The following is an 18315-nucleotide window of genomic DNA, read 5'->3' as shown; positions in this document are numbered from 1 at the left end:
TTAGCGCTGGGCGCGTTGCGGTCTGGGCGGCGGCGCGGCGGGGTCCTGGGCGCTGCGGTGGTCCCGGCCCGGGGCCCGGTTCCACCCCCTTTCCTCCCTCTTCCCTCTTCCTCCTCCTCTCCTCAGCCAGGCCTCCTCCGGGGTATGAAAATCGGCAGTGGGTTCCTGAGTGGCGGCGGTGGTACCGGCAGTAGCGGTGGTAGCGGCTCCGGCGGCGGTGGTAGTAGCGGCGGCGGCAGCGGCAGCAGCAGGAGGGCAGAGATGGAACCCACCTTTCCCCAGGGTATGGTTATGTTCAACCACCGGCTTCCCCCGGTCACCAGCTTCACCCGGCCGGCGGGGTCGGCCGCCCCTCCCCCGCAGTGCGTGTTATCCTCCTCTACCTCCGCAGCCCCGGCCGCTGAGCCCCCCCCTCCGCCAGCCCCGGACATGACTTTCAAGAAGGAGCCAGCGGCGTCAGCCGCGGCCTTCCCCTCGCAGAGGACCTCCTGGGGATTCTTGCAGTCTTTGGTTAGCATCAAACAGGAGAAACCCGCAGATCCTGAGGAGCAGCAGTCCCACCACCACCATCACCACCACCACTATGGGGGGCTGTTCGCTGGGGCTGAAGAGAGATCTCCAGGCCTAGGAGGTGGGGATGGGGGGAGCCACGGCGTCATCCAGGACCTCAGTATTCTCCACCAGCATGCCCAGCAGCAACCAGCCCAGCACCACCGCGACGTATTGCTCAGCAGCAGTAGCAGGACTGATGACCACCATGGCAGTGAGGAGCCAAAGCAGGACACTAATGTCAAAAAGGCAAAGAGGCCAAAGCCAGAATCTCAGGGAATCAAAGCCAAGAGGAAGCCAAGTGCATCTTCCAAACCTTCTTTGGTTGGAGATGGAGAAGGTGCCATCCTCTCCCCAAGTCAGAAACCTCATATCTGTGATCACTGTAGTGCTGCTTTCAGGAGCTCCTATCACCTGCGGAGACATGTCCTCATTCATACTGGAGAAAGACCTTTCCAGTGCAGCCAGTGTAGTATGGGTTTCATTCAGAAATACCTACTGCAGAGACATGAGAAAATTCATAGTAGAGAGAAGCCATTTGGATGTGATCAGTGCAGCATGAAGTTTATTCAGAAGTACCATATGGAGAGACACAAGAGGACACATAGTGGAGAAAAGCCATATAAATGTGACACTTGCCAACAGTATTTTTCAAGGACTGATAGACTGTTGAAGCACAGGCGCACATGTGGTGAAGCCATAGCTAAAGGAGCCGCTAGTGCAGAACCTGGGTCATCAACCCATAACAATATGGGTAATCTGGCTGTGTTGTCTCAGGGAAATACAAGTTCTTCAAGGAGAAAAACGAAGTCAAAAAGCATAGCTGTTGAAAATAAGGAACATAAGACTGGTAAAACAAATGAATCACAAATTTCAAATAATATAAACATGCAGAGTTACTCAGTAGAAATGCCTACTGTGTCTTCCAGTGGAGGCATAATCGGCACTGGTATTGATGAACTACAGAAAAGGGTGCCAAAATTGATCTTTAAGAAAGGAAGCAGAAAGAATACAGATAAAAACTACCTTAATTTTGTGTCACCATTACCAGACATAGTTGGACAGAAGTCCTTGTCTGGGAAACCAAGTGGCTCACTTGGCATAGTATCGAATAATAGTGTGGAGACCATTAGTCTTCTCCAAAGTACCAGTGGCAAACAAGGTCAAATAAGTAGTAATTATGATGATGCCATGCAGTTTTCAAAGAAAAGAAGATATTTACCAACTGCCAGCAGCAACAGTGCCTTTTCTATAAACGTAGGACACATGGTCTCCCAACAGTCCGTCATTCAGTCTGCAGGTGTCAGTGTTTTGGACAATGAGACCCCATTGTCCCTTATTGACTCCTCAGCTCTAAATGCTGAAATTAAGTCTTGTCATGACAAGTCTGGAATTCCTGATGAGGTTTTACAAAGTATTTTGGATCAATACTCCAACAAATCAGAAAGCCAGAAGGAGGATCCTTTCAATATAACGGAACCACGAGTGGATTTACACACCTCAGGAGAACACTCAGAATTGGTTCAAGAAGAAAATTTGAGCCCAGGCACCCAAACACCTTCAAATGATAAGGCAAGCATGTTGCAAGAATACTCCAAATACCTCCAACAGGCTTTTGAAAAATCCACTAATGCAGGTTTTACTCTTGGACACGGTTTCCAGTTTGTCAGTTTGTCTTCACCTCTCCACAACCACACTTTATTTCCAGAAAAACAAATATACACTACATCTCCTTTGGAGTGTGGTTTCGGCCAATCTGTTACCTCAGTGTTGCCATCTTCATTGCCAAAGCCTCCTTTTGGGATGTTGTTTGGATCTCAACCAGGTCTTTATTTATCTGCTTTGGATGCTACACATCAGCAGTTGACACCTTCCCAGGAGCTGGATGATCTGATAGATTCTCAGAAGAATTTAGAGACTTCATCAGCCTTCCAGTCCTCATCTCAGAAATTGACTAGCCAGAAGGAACAACAGAAAAATTTAGAGTCCTCAACAAGCTTTCAGATTCCATCTCAGGAGTTAGCTAGCCAGATAGATCCTCAGAAAGACATAGAGCCTAGAACAACGTACCAGATTGAGAACTTTGCACAAGCGTTTGGTTCTCAGTTTAAGTCGGGCAGCAGGGTGCCAATGACCTTCATCACTAACTCTAATGGAGAAGTGGACCATAGAGTAAGGACTTCAGTGTCAGATTTCTCAGGGTATACAAATATGATGTCTGATGTAAGTGAGCCATGTAGTACAAGAGTAAAGACACCCACCAGCCAAAGTTACAGGTAAGGTCCCAAAAGTGACCAGGCTGGAGGTCTAATGTAATTTTGTTTTATTTTGAGAACACTGCCATTGGAATGTTTCTACACGATCCTATTAAGAATAATGTAATGCCCTTTCAATGCAACTTTTCATATTTAGTTTATTTTGTTAGCGTGATTTTAGCTCTGTTTGTATTATGATTTTTAATCAAAATCAATAGATTAAAGATAGTTTGACATTCAAAGTGACAATGTTTAGCAATCAAATTTACATGTATAGATCGTCAGGGAATAGCCCAAAAGTTTTAAATGCAAAAAAAAACAAAAAAACAAAAAAAACCCAAAAAACAAAAAAAAAACCCTACCAAAAAAAAACAAAACAAAAAACACACAAAAAAAAACTTTGTTGCTAGGATTAAGGTTATTCTAATTGCTTTACTCTCAGGAAAGTGTAATAACGCATGGGAATTCTGTACGTTATCACTGTAATGGAATATCCAATTTACAGATAGTATGATATACATTTCATCATTTAAGTAAGGGATCGAAAACATTTCAAATTGCTCTATCTGGGCTGATATACATTTCATCATTTTTAAGTAAGGGATCGAAAACATTTCAAATTGCTGTCTCCATCTAGGCTGATCCAAAATTCTGAGATGTTGGCTACCTATATTTTGTTGCAGCTTTTAAATGTACTCTGAACTTCCAAACCGTTCATTCCAGCCTGGTAGAACAAATATTCTTGGATCTTTGATCAAAGCCTGGAATGATAGCTTTAATAAAAGAAGAAAAAAAAATAGCACCCTCTCCTTATCCCAACTGTAACAAGGCTGTAGTTCCATTAGAAGTTATGATATCTGGCAGTGTTGATGACCGAGTGGTTGGTTGGTACCAGTATTAGAACCCAAGTTGGAATTACATAATTCTTTGAAATTTGGGGTATGCATTATTTATTATACATGGCTTAAAACATTGTTCTATTGTCTGTGTTATTACATGTCGCCCACACTTCTGGGTTTTTTTTGTTGTTGTTGTTCTTGTTCTTGACCTACCCTCTTTCTTAGAGTTCTGAGCCTGCCTTGTTCCCTCCTCTATCTGGACAGTTTCAATTTTAGAATGATTTACATTCCATTAGGTAATTCATTAGGCATTTTATATGCCTTATGGCATTCAAATACTAAACAATAGGATAAACAACCCCCCCATGTACTTTAAAAAAAAAAAACCCATACAGATTTCCATGTATAATAAAGCCCCACATAATCTGAGCTATAGGTATTATTACTAAGGTTGTAATTCCAACTGGTGATATTGCTAATGTGAGGGATAAGAATGTCTGCATTTAGTAATGACATCAGAACCTCTTTGTGAAATTGCAGCCTTTAATGTACATTTTAAAAGGGTGCATTAGTCAGTATTGTACAGGGGTCTTGTAAAGTCATCAAAACTTGCTATGAACGCTAATTGCCATTTGAAGCTACTGATAAGCAGTAGCTCTGCTCTAAACCACTTTTTAGCAATTGTATTTTTTTCCTGATTATATTTTTTAATGTACTTTGATGTTTATGCTGATGAGTTTTTTATGTACTTTTGGTGATGTTTCAGTCTTATGTACTCTTCTGACGTCAGAAAAGTACCACTGGTTGTTTGCAGTCTTATTGTGTAATCAGCCTACCACAGGCTTCCATGTATAATAAAGTAATTAATATTGTGCAAGTGTAAAACACTTCTGTTATGAAAGCAGTGTTTGGAAAATAAGAAATTATTAAAAATGGTTACAAAATATTAGTTAATTTCCTTTCCCCACTTCCTCCCTTAAGTCTGCTTACCAGCTAAAGGGTCACCTATTTGTCATTGCAAGATTCTTAGAAAATGTGTTTAATCCTCTTAAATACACTCAATACTAAAAAAGTCTGTATTTCTTATTTTGGTAAGTGCGGTAAGTTCTATTGGGTACAGAGTACAAGCTGTAATAAAAGGATGGAGAGGACCTTTACCACTGTATCTCTTAAGCTGTATGATTTTTCTCCAGTGTTTGTTTTATACAGGTTTTGAATTTCTTTAACTTTTATTGTGTGTACTGAATACTGCATATGTATTATTCTGATTGTTTGCTCTAGTTTACTACCAATAAAAGACCTGTTAATCACAAAATTGAAGAAAGGAGATATCACTTAATATCCAGTAACATTTTTCAGGTTTTTTTATTAACTACATTTTCTAAAATAATTCACATTGGTGGTATAACCTGCATTTTAGGGACTTGTATTTTTATTGTGGTGGTATTTTTGGTTTTTTTTTTTGAACTTAAGTATTTCGTATTTCTAGGTGTATTTGAAAATTGAGTATTTTCTTTGTGTATGACGTGCACTGTATGGAAGGGTAGAAATTTAATATGTAAATCAGAACATATTTTGTTGAAATTGGGTTACCTATCCTAAATGTTATACCAGAGAGACTATTTATTGAGACCTCATTTAAAATCAGATTCCAGTATCTTTTGGTTCTAGATGGATCCTTTTTGTCTCAAAAAGGTTGTAATAAGATAACAGTATGGCCTTGAGCATTTTTAGTAGGAATAAAATATTAGTCATAGTTTAACCATGTTTAAAAAGGTTTAAAGTATAGATAGCAGAAGGAAAGAAGTGAGACATTTAAATATTAGAGATGCAGAAGAGATGTTTGGAAATGTCTTTTAAAGATGGAGACAAAATTGTGTATGTAAAATCATGAGAAAATTGTGTGTTGAAATTCAGTGGCAACAAATGTTGAATTAAGGAATAAAAATATTAAAGGATAGAATAGGTCTTTGAAACTGTGCTTTTTTTGGCATATGATACTGTTGTAGGGAAATGATAAATTATTTATATTAAGCATAAACATGGATTTCTCTGTAGAGAAATATCTGCTCCTGGGCCCACATGATTAGGAAAAGTAAATTAGTTCTTTCTTTGCCAAGGTCATTTCCTAGATTTGGTCATTTTCTTGAACAAGACTGCTAAGCATAATCTCACCGAGTCTGCATTCAAATCCAGCTCTTGATTTCTCTGCACAGATGACTTCTCCGTTCTAGGTTAACACTAACTTTTTTTTTTTTTTAACCCACCCACCCCTCCCCTTTGTTTCTGTCTGCAGAATGTCCTTATCTGAATATGATCTTTTTAAAATTAAGGTTTTTACTTTTAAGATGTTAGGATATGAAGTGGGAAACTGTTGTATTGTTGTACAATCAGGATGAGGAGGACTACCATAATAGAGCAGTTGCTAGTCAGTAATTTGGTAATTCAATTATGAGAACAGAAATATGTGGGAAAAAAATCTGTACTTAAAAAAAATTTTTTTTTAGTAGGCTCTACACCCAACTTGGGCCTCGAATTCACAGCCCATAAATCAAGAGTCAGCCAGGCACCCTTGTACTTAAAATTTTTTAATATTTTAAAATTGTGAACAGTGATACAAATATTTCTACCTCATATTTAGTTTTATGTATTGAATTAATCAGGTAAGAGAGGCAAAACTTTTTGTTCCTTCCTGGTATCTGGCATTTTATAGTTACTTGTAATTAGTAGCATTTAAGCCTGAACTGGGTGACAGTTTGAGCAATATGGCCTCATGAGGGCATATACAGTCCTTAGTTCCCAAATTCATAGGTCTTGTTAAACTGAAGAACTTCCCTCAAAAAAAAAAAAAAAAAGCTTCTGAACTTCAAAGTTATATTTTTAGAGTAAACTACATCTGAAGACTATCATTTTTTTTGAGTTTTATGGTCTTCATGTTTTTCTAATCCATAATGACAGGGTTTTAATTTTTAAAGTGTGATGCAAGATTCCTTTGTTAGTGCTATGATACGATCCATGCATCATGTTGTGTGAGATTATGTCAGTAATGTTCCATGAATATTTTTGTTACGGCATCCATTACCACAGAGGAGGATCTGTGGTGGTTTGCCAATCTTCCTGTAGTTCCTGATAGATTTTGAGGGAAAAAGTTGTGTTAGTTCCACTTGTTATATTATTTACATCCTTAATAATTGATTACTTGAAATGAACATTAGCATGAAGACAGCACTAGGAATTCTGTTGCCTTATCCTTGACCAAAAAATTCGAAAATAAATCCTCTGAGATTACAGTGAGTTTAAAAAGAGATTAAGCTATAAAGAGGCGTACACTTTTAAAATTATTTCTACTTTCTTTGTGCCTGTTTTGCATTTTAAAATATTGACTGCATGTGAGTAATAAGTAGATTCTATTTAAATTTTTGATGAGCCTTTGGTTCACTCTAGGGAAAAACTATTCAGTGTTTTTAGGGTTACAGACTCCTTGGGCAGCTGCTGATAGAATTGCTATCTCCCCACCCCCATTCATTAGAAATATATTTGCACATGAAAATTTACAAGCCAATCTGTATGTTCACAAGAACCCCCCCCCCCCACACACACACAAAAAAAAAACTCCCAATAAAAAATTCTTAACCTATGGACCTTAGGTTAAGAATCCCTGCCTTGGGGCACCTGGCCGGCTCAATGGGAAAAGCATGCAACTCTTGATCTCAGGGTTGTGAGTTTGAGCCCCACATCGGGTGCAGAGATTACTAAAAAAATAAATAAACTTAAAAAAAAATCCCTGCCTTAGAAGACTGCCTAAATATTGAAATTTTATGTTACAAATAGTCAATACCTAAACTAAAGAAACATCAAATATTAAGAGTACTTAAAAGTTTCTTAATATGTGGGGCACTTGGGTGGCACAGCGGTTAAGCGTCTCTTCGGCTCAGGGCGTGATCCTGGCGTTATGGGATCGAGCCCCACATCAGGCTCCTCTGCTATGAGCCTGCTTCTTCCTCTCCCACTCCCCCTGCTTGTGTTCCCTCTCTCGCTGGCTGTCTCTGTCGAATAAATAAATAAAATCTTTAAAAAAAAAAAGTTTCTTAATATGCAATTAGTTACTTAGCATTTATAGAACACATTTAGGTTACATAAGGCCATAAAGTTTTATGATAAGCTGGTCAAGTAATGAGTTGAATATAATTCTTTGCACAGTTTCTCATCTGATAATAAGTGCCATAGAGATGCTAAACTTGACAATAATTCAGTATTTTCCATCAACAAAGACGCATTAACAGTGTAAGATAACTACAGTCAACTACTGTGCTGTTTTAGTGGTACAAGAGTAGCTTCCCCACATAAGCATGTATGTTGACAAAAATGAGCACCCACCACCAACCCATACCTTTTTGCCTAGAAAGAATAATACTGAGTTCTTAATAACATGAGAACTCTGCTTCATATAGCCTGAGTGTGACTAGCTAGGTTGAGATATACTGTGCAAGATAAGCCTCGAAAAGTATGTTGTTACATGTTGAGATAGGTATCTCTTGGGAAATGTAGATAAACAGCTGGAGAAAAATGTAATGATTTGGATCTTATACTCCCAGGGGAAGATTTTGTTTCCTGTGTTTGTAGGGAGTAAAAGAGTAATGGGCAGAGGTTGCATGTTAAGGGAGGTAAGGAATATATTAGAATAGAAGAAGGAATAGGGTTGAAGGAAAATAGGGAATATAAATTTACTCCAACATGGACAGGGGCCCTGAAGAATTTAAGTGACTAGAAGGGTAAAGGAGATCTTTGAAAACCTGTTCTCATTCTGTGATTCTTTCAGTTCAGACTTCTTTAGGTACTTTGGTTTGGTATGAACTTTAGTACTATTGTGGAACAATTAATAAATAACAGACAACTGTGGTGAACTTCTGTTTACATTCCCAATCTAGGAAAAAAATGGCTAATCTTTGTGTTTATGTATTAAATCTTTTCTTTAGTAACTCATAAAATCACACAGCTTCCATTGGTTGGTGAGAATTGTAAATAACTTTTCTTATCAAAACAATTGCAGTCAAAATTATTGTCGTATGTGATGAAGTGAAAATGCACAGCATTTAGGATTTAAGACAAGATCTCTGAATCTACATCCCCAACCCCCCAAAAGAGAAATGTACAAGTCCAGCATATAAAGGCATATTGTGTTATGACAAAGGAAAAGTGAGTGATTGTAACAAGTTGGAAACTCCCTAATTATTATTTTTTAGGTTTTGCTTTGAAAAGTGTTGTTTAATTTTAACTTGTGACTGACTTATTTGTTCATTCTACTTTCTATAAGGTCTTGTTTTTATAAGCATTATCTATTGGAAACAGAAGTTAGGAGCTGGAGTTTTAATCTTGATTTTTGAGATAAATTCAGCTTTTTAAGTCTGGAAGTGACATTTTTAGATTAATTTTTTAAGAGTGGATTGCAAAATTGAATGACAAGATCAGCAGTGTGACTGTTTTATGTTTGGTTGCACATAAACCAGTCTCTTCCTACAAGGAAGCCAAGTATAAACATTTGAAAGAGAGTTCCTTCTTTTTGGAGAATAATGAGAACTGTAAATGGGTATCATTGTGGGTCTCCATGAATAGACAACCCATGACCTTGATCAGTTTAGTAGTGGAACTGGAAATATCCTTTCTGAGGCTGCAGTTTCTTACTTAGTGGCCCCAAATAACAAAAATGCTAAGTAGAGATTAGCAGACTGAGATGGGACCTGGAATTTTCATCTCACAAATGGATCAAGTACAGGAATGAAAGTTATGAGAATGTTTGTATTTAATAGACCCAACATGCAAATTTTACTCTGTCATAACCACAACATTAGAAAACAGAGTTAGGTTCATGGCACTGCTTTCGTGCGTTAAAACGTTTTTAAAAATTGGTCTTGTGTGATCCACTTTTGTTTAAGTAGCCTTTCAATGAACATCTTAAAATTGTGTTAATAGTGTGAAGGATTATGTTGTTTCTAAGGTAAGTTACTGTGGAGTTTTATTTCTTTGAACTTGGGAGACAATGGTGCAGAAGTTCCACACATTTAATTATGTTTTTAATGCAGTCCACTAAAATATCATGTGTTTCTATACTCGATCACATTTGGAATAGTCAGCTGTGTATTTTTTTATGAGTGTTAATGTTAGTGATTTGACTGATCTCTTAAAAGCAAGCGCTTAAGAAAATTGGTAAGAGTAATCTGAAACCATTACAGTCTTTTTTAATTGCCTCATTTTTAGTAAAGACAAAGTTATGACTAGACTTACCATAGTTCAGGATTTATATGAATATAAAATACCTAAGAATGTTGGACATAGTATTAAAAAAAGTATTCAAACTGTTGTGACAGATTTGTCTTTGAAAGGGAAGGAAGGACTATTGTGTAAAGGAAAAGTGTAAAGGGACGTAAGGAGATTAATATTAATGGACGTGTTTACCACAGTCATATAGTAAAAGATCTTAAAGATTTGAATGAGGGATATTTGGGAGACTGGTAGTAATGGTAAACTGATAATGGGTTACTGCTGGTGAATCACAATAATGTATTATGAAGGCAAAATTAAAATGCAATTTGGGGAGATTTCTAGAGAAGACTGGTGGAATGAATAGAAAATTACAGTTTTCAGTTTGTTTACTCTTTGATTTTATTAAACCTCTAAAGCAAATTGATATTTGACAAGGAGAGAAAAGGTGTATTAGTGAATGATGTAATGTTATCTTGCTGATAATGCTAGTGTGTGTGACCTATAAAAAGGAGAAAAGTTAGTATTTAGGAAAAGATGGGAGAAAAGGGAGCATCTTGCGTAATCATATGTTTCTAATAACATTTAAATTTCCTGTCTTGCAACTGTTAGATTTTGAATTACTGTAATTTATTATGGGTGAACATCTTAATTTGTTAAAAAGAATGCTATCACAAACAACTAATTGGTTAATCTGAGGTAAAAGAACACTTTCATTCCTAGCTAAAAATTAAGTAGCAAAGAATTATAAGGGAGAACTTTTTTTTTTTTTGCTTTTAAATCCTGTCAATTCATCTATGTATGTAGTTGAAATCTTATATAACATGCAAGTAAAATTTTATAGGATTGGCTGTATAATTATGAAATTATTTCAAGGCTTCCCATGGTGTTTAATGATAGAAATTATTTTTCTGATTTCCAAACCCAAAATAAATAATATGCATTTTATAATTTAATAAGATATCCTTCTGGATTATATTCAGTCATTCACCCAACTGAACCAATACTCCCATCTGGAGCTAAAATACAAAAACATTTTGAACGGTCTGAAAGTACTGCTTGTTAAAAATGTTCAGTACTGAAATATCAGTTGGAATTTTGGCAGCTGAATATGAGAGCAGAAATTCAAAATATTTGTAGAATTGCCTTTCATACTTCAGTTAGTGATTTTGTTTATAAGCCACATATAAATAATTATTTAGCTGATCAAGTTTATTCTCACTAATGCCCCCTCCCCATGTACTTGCTTTGAAATAAAATATTCGGAACACAAATTACTGGGGCTGAATATATTTTAAAAATTATATTTTCAGATGGAATACTAGCAGGAGCAGATGGTAGGGACATTGCTTGGCAATAAATAAGATTAATGTGTTTAGAGTTATTAAGATTGTAACAAGAAAGGAAAAAAGTTTAGCCTGTCAATAGGAAGCAAACCACTGCTTAAACCTGACTTGACTTGGTTTGAAAAAGTTCATTTCTCATAAACATGGCTAGAGAATTGAGCTTCACAGAGCAGATATTATTTTTGAAATTCTTTGTTCATATAAGGTTTAAGGTAGATCCGGTTTCTCCCTGTGTTTCAAGAACAGCCACTTCAGATCTTTTAGGAGGCTTTCAAATGTTGGAGAGCAGCAGTTGTTCTGGTTTATTATAAAATGTGAGTCAAAGATCTTTTCTTTTTTTTTTTAAGAAAACTGAAATTTTTCACATGGTTAAATTATAATGCACTTCCAGAAATGTCTATTGAAAGGTAAAATGAAATACTTTAGTATTTACATTGTGAACATGCGAAATGAATTATTCTTTTAAAATGGTCACTATAGTGTATTTAAGTAGAATAGAACAAAGAAATCATAAATTTAGTTTATACTTTGGAAATGGATGTCTTCAGAATTCTCTTATTCCTCTCTGCCGTTTGTTCTATGAAATCCTTCGGTCGGTTGAAGCCTATTAACTTATTAATTTATAAATAAGTTTTAGTCATATTTTTTCTCAAATATAGCATCACTGGATTTTAAATTAGGAATAGAGAAAAATGTTTTGATAATTTTATAGTTGTGCTTTGGTGATTTGATTTAAAATTGTCTTTGTAATAAAACTAAATTGAGCGTTTTACTGTTACCAGAGGCTCTCATAAGTAAACATAATTTTTAAGTTGGAAACTATGGTGCTGAGTGCTCTTCTTGATTTTGATCCCAATTACATTGTTATCCAAATTGAAACTGGAGGGACAACTGCTTGGTCTTGAATTTGGAATGTATTCTACTTCTCCACTTAGCTAATTTTTAATCTCATAATCTCTCAACTGCTCATAGTCTACCAACTACAAAATTTAGAGATTGTACTATGTGTTGGAGTGAGCGTTAAATAATGTTGAAGCAGAATGTGGAAAAGAAGGCTTTTGCTAATCAGTGAAATCAGACACATTAGTCATTAGTATTTTGTATTATATGGTAACCAGAAATTAAGCTAAATGTTTTTTAATATCATACATTTCAGCTTATTGCATATAGATAGTCATTACATCATGAAAAAGATGCCATGTAAATGTAAGAGATTATTTAGTGCTGGGATTTTCAGATTTTTCATTCCATAAAGTATTCCATGCATCTGTCTCATCAGTCTTAGAAGCTGAAAGGAAGGCAATGCAGACAAGTATGGAATGTACTTTTCACTAGCAAATAACTCATCTGCGTAGTCTTCTGCAGTCCTGATTCTTGTCTCAGTGAAAAGTTGTTTTTAGAATGTTTAAAACATTCATCAATGCTCCAACACTTTCTCTTTGGCTTTTCTTTCTCATCTCTAATCAAAGTCCATCATTTCCACAGATCCTTAATTCCAGTTTTCCTGGTTTCATTTTTGCTTTTTTTTTTTTTGTTTACTTTTTATTATTGCAATTTAATTGACATGTAACATTATGTTAGTTTTAGGTGTACATCATGATGACTTGATACATGTGTGTTTTGTGAAATGATTGCCACACTAATTTACTTAGCATCCAACACCACACATAGTTACCATCTTTGGTTTAGGGTTTTTTTGGTTTTTTTTGTTTTTTAAGATTTTGCTTTATTTTATTTTTTTAAATTTTACTTGTTTAAGTAATCTGTTCACCCAACATGGGGCTTGAACTCACGATCTCAAGATCAAGAGTCACATGCTCTTCCAACTGAACCAGCCAGGCACCCCTAAAACTTTATTTTTAAGTAATCTCTACACCCAACATGGGGCTCGAATTTAACAACTCTGAGATTAAGGGTCACACACTCTATCAGCTGAGCCAGCCAGGCACCCCACAGTCTTTGGTTTTTAAAAATCCTCTGAGCAGACATCCGGGTGCCCACTATGGGCCAGGCACTATTCTGGGTGAGTAGAGGTGAAAAGAGAACACAATTAAGTGTCCTTAAAGTCTAGTGGAGCAGGTGGGTGAACAAATGCTTTTCCTGTGGGGTGGGGTAGGCTAAGTGCTAGGAAGAAAAATAAAGGGACCAGAAAGTGAAAGTGAGTTGGGTGCTCTTCCAGATAGGGAAGTCCTGGAAGGGGTAACATTGGAACAAAGACTCAAAGGAGGCAGGAAAGTGAATCTGGGGAAGAGATTTTAGGGTGCTGATAACCAATCATGAGGATAAAAAAAAAATCATTGATAATTTTGCTTGTATGTCATAGTGCACATGGTACTTGTGTGCTATAGGTGGGAGTATTTTCTTTAAAAAAACATTTTTTTTTAATTCCAAGACAATTAACATGCAATTTTATATTAGTTACATGGGTGCAGTACAGTGATTCAACAAGTCTGTGCTCTGTGCGCATCACAATAAGTGTACTCTTAATCCCCTTCATCTGTTTCCCTCATCCCCCCATCCTGGGTGGGAGTATTTTCCTAACACTGGTGAAGAACAGAGATCCAGGGAGGGAAGTGACCTGCTCTCTTCTAAGGTTGGTGAAACCCCTTCATGAATCTAAATCTTGTGGCTTTATTTTGTTTAGTTTTTAACTCTACTCATCCTACTATGCCTTCTTTTTTCAGAGGTCTTTGGCTTTAAGGAAAGATCCATATAAAAAGCATTCTAGTTAGGCCTAATTTAAAATCTTGGCTCTGGCACGGAATAGAAAAACTTACTTCATCTTCCTGAACCTGAGTTTCTTCATCTGTAAAGTGGTCCTTGTAGCAGCCGCCACATGGGGTTAGGGCTCATAGTTCAGAGGCGTTAACTGTTACTATTAAATCACTATTTAAGTGTCCCAGGCCGTTCATGTGCACGTCAACAAGGATCTTGTGAAAGTAGAGACACCAGAGAAAAGACTGCATTAGTGATTCATTCAGCCAGGAGCAGTGGTATCCCCCAGGGGACAGTGGGCAATACCTGGAGACATTTTTGGAGCCAGGATGTGTGCTACTGGCTTTTAATGGGAAGAGAGTAGAGATGTTGCTTTACATCCCACAATGCCTAGCACAGCCGCCCCCCCCCCCCAACAAAGAATTATTCAGTACAGAATGTCAGTAGTGTTGAAGAAACTGTTCATGGTGTGCCACTATTAGGATAGTTTGGGGACAGAAGGGGAGAGCTTTTGGAAAACTTAGATAATCTGACCAATGGCAGTTTAAGAAATGAGTACAAGGCTCAGGTGTGATTAACGATGGGGCAATTTTTAGTGGGAAACTTTCCTAGAAAAATTCTTCGGGTCTATCTAATTCAATTATTTAATTTTTAAGCTTGTTTAAAGCCCATTACCCTTTTTTTCCCCTAGTCATTGTTTTTATTTGACAGCTATTTTAGTAAACTGAAGGAACTTACTGCTTCTTAAAATCACTGATGGTGGGGTGCCTGGGTGGTTTGGTCCTTTGAGCATCCAGCTCTTGGTTTCAGCTCAGGTCGTGATCTCAGGGTTGTGAGGCTAAGCCCCACATCCAGCTCCGTGCTCAGCAGGGAATCTGCTGGAGAGTCTCTCTCTCCCTCTCCCTCTGACTTTCCCCCTCCACCCTCTCTAAAGATAAATAAGTAAATTTTTTTTTTAAATCAGTGATGGAATATTAGAGATATCTATAGGCTTTACTCAAAGCTCTAATAATTCTTGTGTATTCTGGATAATTTCTGGGTCACTGTAATGATAGATTTAGGATTATTACATGGTATTTAGAGTTTAAGATTAGCCTAATTTCTTTAATGAGAATAAATCTATTTGAAGTTCACTAAAACTCCTTTTTATATTAATTTCATATTTATATAAGTTAACATTTAAAAAATAAATTAGTCAAGGAAGAGATATCTAATCCCTATTTTATTCCAGGACTCCTCTTCTTTAAAAAAGAAATCTCCCTTAAAGACAGGTCTTTGTATGCGTCTTCTGAATACCCTTATGCAGCTCGGGACTGTGGCAGAGGGAGTGAGTAGCAATCACTGCTGTCCATCAGAAGCAGCTACGGAAACAGATGAAGGAAGGAAGACTCCTGTTAAGTTCTTAGGAAAAAGTGGCTTACATGAGACTTGAGACACTAGTCCATCAGTTGGAACGTCTTATTTGGAAGCCAAATAAACCAAAAGAACCCCCTGATTGTTGTGTGCCCTGCCACACCGGGATAGAGTGCACTAATATACCAAGTATACATCCTGAAGAACCCAGTGTTGCTCATGGGAGCTGGCACGGCTGCTTGTGGCTCTGGGGTATTCGTGTTCATTGAACGTCTACTTCGTAGCCGGAGTCGTTGCATACTTTGCCTCATTCAATTCTCCTCATGAGCCTGAAAGACAAGATAATATTCATCTCGTTTTACAGATGAGCAAAGTCGGTTAGGACACTTGGAACGGAGGAACACTGGAAATAAGGGAGCAAGAATGCAAACGCAGGCTTAGCTTAGGACCCCTGACACTTTTACATGCGCTCCCTATCCAGCCTGGCACCAACTTCCAGTAGAAGTGGATAGAGATCAAGCCTACAAGTCCAGAGGCATGAGTTCTTGGAGCAAGTCCCAGCTCCAGAACTTTTAAGCTCTGTGATTCAGGGAAACTGCTAAACCTTTCTAGATTGCTTCTTCCTGTAAATATAGAAATACTTGCCTGCCTGTTTCTCAGGACTGTGACTATCACAGCAGAGAACAGGAAATTACTCTGCAATAAGTAAGGCCTATGGCCCAAGGAATCCTAACCTGCTGGAGTTACATAAAAGAGGGTGACTGGCAGAACTGGGCTAACAATGTGCAGGAATGAAGGGTTTCTATTTTTATTCATTCTTTTTTACAGAATCTCTCCATGTCCTATTTGTGACTCACTGGTTAGGCACTGTCTATTCTACTGTGCCCAGCTGTTTGTTTGCCATCTTCAATGCGTGCAGTTAACAGGGCTAATATTTGGAATTTACACAGTGGGAAAGTTTTTTTGAGGGAAGCAAATTTTGTAACATAAAGTAGGTTATTTTCTATCTCTGTGATGTTCAGATTATTTTTGGAGTTTCCACTGGAAAGATGAATATAAAGGAAATTTAGTATAAATATTAACCACCTTCCTCATTTTGTTTCCCCAAAATGTAACAATTTATAGAAACACTTGACTCTTCTTGTTATCCTGTTGTAACATTCTTGCTTAATAAATACTAATAAGTGGATGAAAGGAAATAAAATTTTCTCTGAAATAGAAATCATATAATGATGTCAGTGTTGTTTATATACCATATAGTTTGGTTTGTTTTCAGAATAACTACTTCAGAGGAAAAATAGAAAATAAAACGATATATTCAAGAGTAAAGGCTCTAGTGTTATTTAACTGCATTTTGTGAATTATAGTCTACTGAGGAATCTTTGCTGAAGCAGTTTACTGTAAGACTTGCTTAGAGAATGGGCTGAGAAACTGAAGATAATGTGAGAATATTTTAAAGTTTATTAAAAATGCCACATGGTTTTCTACTGCTTGTGTTTATTATCTGATGATGGTTTTTCTGGGACTCCTCATTGTTTAGCCAATTGGCCACTTAATTTTTCCGAAAACTAGGTATAAAAGAAAACAAAACTTTTTCTTGTGTTTGGGATTTGAGTTCAGTATTCTAAGTACATGAATGTCAACCATAAAAGATCTAATTTAGGAGAGTATAGGCACTTCTAAATGCAAACCAGTATTTTGTTATTGTTATCTCATTAAGATGCAACTCGTACTCTTTCATTTTTAAGGATTTATCTTAATACACTTGGTGATTTTTAGCAAAAAAAATTTTTTAAAGATACCTATGTAAGATTAATGATATCATAGTTATATGTAACGGCTTTTCTTCATTGTTGAGACCTCACATTTGAACACGCTGACACACACTAACCAGTCTTTTCCAGTGGTTTTAATGACATAGACTTTTTAAAAGGTGATCTTCAGGGCATCTGGCTGGCTCTGTTGGAAGAGCATGTGACTCTTGATCTCCGGGTTGTGAGCTTGAGCCCCACGTTAGGTGTAGAGATTACTTAAAAATAAAGTAATTATAAATAAAAGGTGATTTTCAGTATTAGCTTTCCAAAACAAAAAATTGCCAAAAAGGAATAAATGAGCATTTAAAATGGTCCATGTGTCAGGGGGCACCTGGGTGGCTCAGTCTGTTAAGCATCTGACTCTTGATTTCAGCTCAGGTTATGTGATGGAGCCCTGGATCAGGCTCTGTGCTCAGTGGGAGCCTGCTTGAGATTCTCTCTCCCTTTCCTTCTCCCTCTGCCCCTCCCCCTAAGCGCACACGCTCTCTCTCAAATAATAAATAAATCTTAAAATGGTCCATGTTTCAGATATTCTGTGCTGCTCAATAGACCCCAACGTCAGCCAGATATGTTGCAGATTTATGTCATTGGTCACAAGGGAGATCAAAAGGGCTAATCAATGTAAAATCAATCTGTGCTGGTGGCAAGCCAATTTTATATCACTTTCTTAGTGGGGCAGTCTTTACATGCAAAGGATAACAAAGGAGGAAAGTGTGGTGAAAGATCTAATGTTATGGTTTCACTTTTCAACTAGAAAATTACTCTACTTTTAATGTTTCAGTTTTTAAAATATGGTATTACCCCATCACAGTATTAATTGCATGCCAAGGACTGCTAGCTGCTAGCACTACAGTTAAGAATCAGACAGGGTTCTTCCTCTCCTCTCAAGCTTAATTAAGGTCTAGTGAATTAAAAAGGGGAGCCTGAAGTAGAATACAATGAGAGAAATTTGACTGTGGGGTCATGAAAAAAGTTTGAAAGCTTCTATTCTAATGTAATAGAGAAACATTTAGATGTGTATAGTTGGGAATTTAACCTGCTTCAGGAATCATGGAGACCTAAAAGATGAGAAGGAGTTAAGCAAAGAGTAAGTGTAGAGAAAACAAGGGCCAAATTTCGGAAGGACCATGACTGTACAGCTAGTGGTGGCAGTTGGAACGGACAGGCATGGATTTGCCCAGGCAGC

The 18315-nt window shown here is 37.2% G+C and overlaps 1 protein-coding gene across 1 annotated transcript; it reads left to right on the top strand.

Moving 5' to 3' along the window:
* Window positions 1-144: 144 nt before the first annotated feature.
* ZNF281 (zinc finger protein 281) lies at window positions 145-16540 on the top strand. The gene has a single exon (XM_044377727.3). It carries the CDS (start codon window positions 145-147, stop codon window positions 2827-2829), a length of 2685 nt encoding a protein of 894 aa, XP_044233662.1. The 3' UTR covers window positions 2830-16540.
* The last annotated feature ends 1775 nt before the right edge of the window (window positions 16541-18315 follow it).

This window comes from Ursus arctos, unplaced genomic scaffold, assembly GCF_023065955.2.
Source record: "Ursus arctos isolate Adak ecotype North America unplaced genomic scaffold, UrsArc2.0 scaffold_2, whole genome shotgun sequence".
NCBI classification, from domain to species: domain Eukaryota; kingdom Metazoa; phylum Chordata; class Mammalia; order Carnivora; family Ursidae; genus Ursus; species Ursus arctos.
This window is presented reverse-complemented; position numbering and strand designations above follow the sequence as displayed.

Bases quoted from the DNA above. Each gene is read 5' to 3' on its own strand.
- ZNF281 (XM_044377727.3), top strand. From the start codon at position 145: ATGAAAATCGGCAGTGGGTTCCTGAGTGGCGGCGGTGGTACCGGCAGT.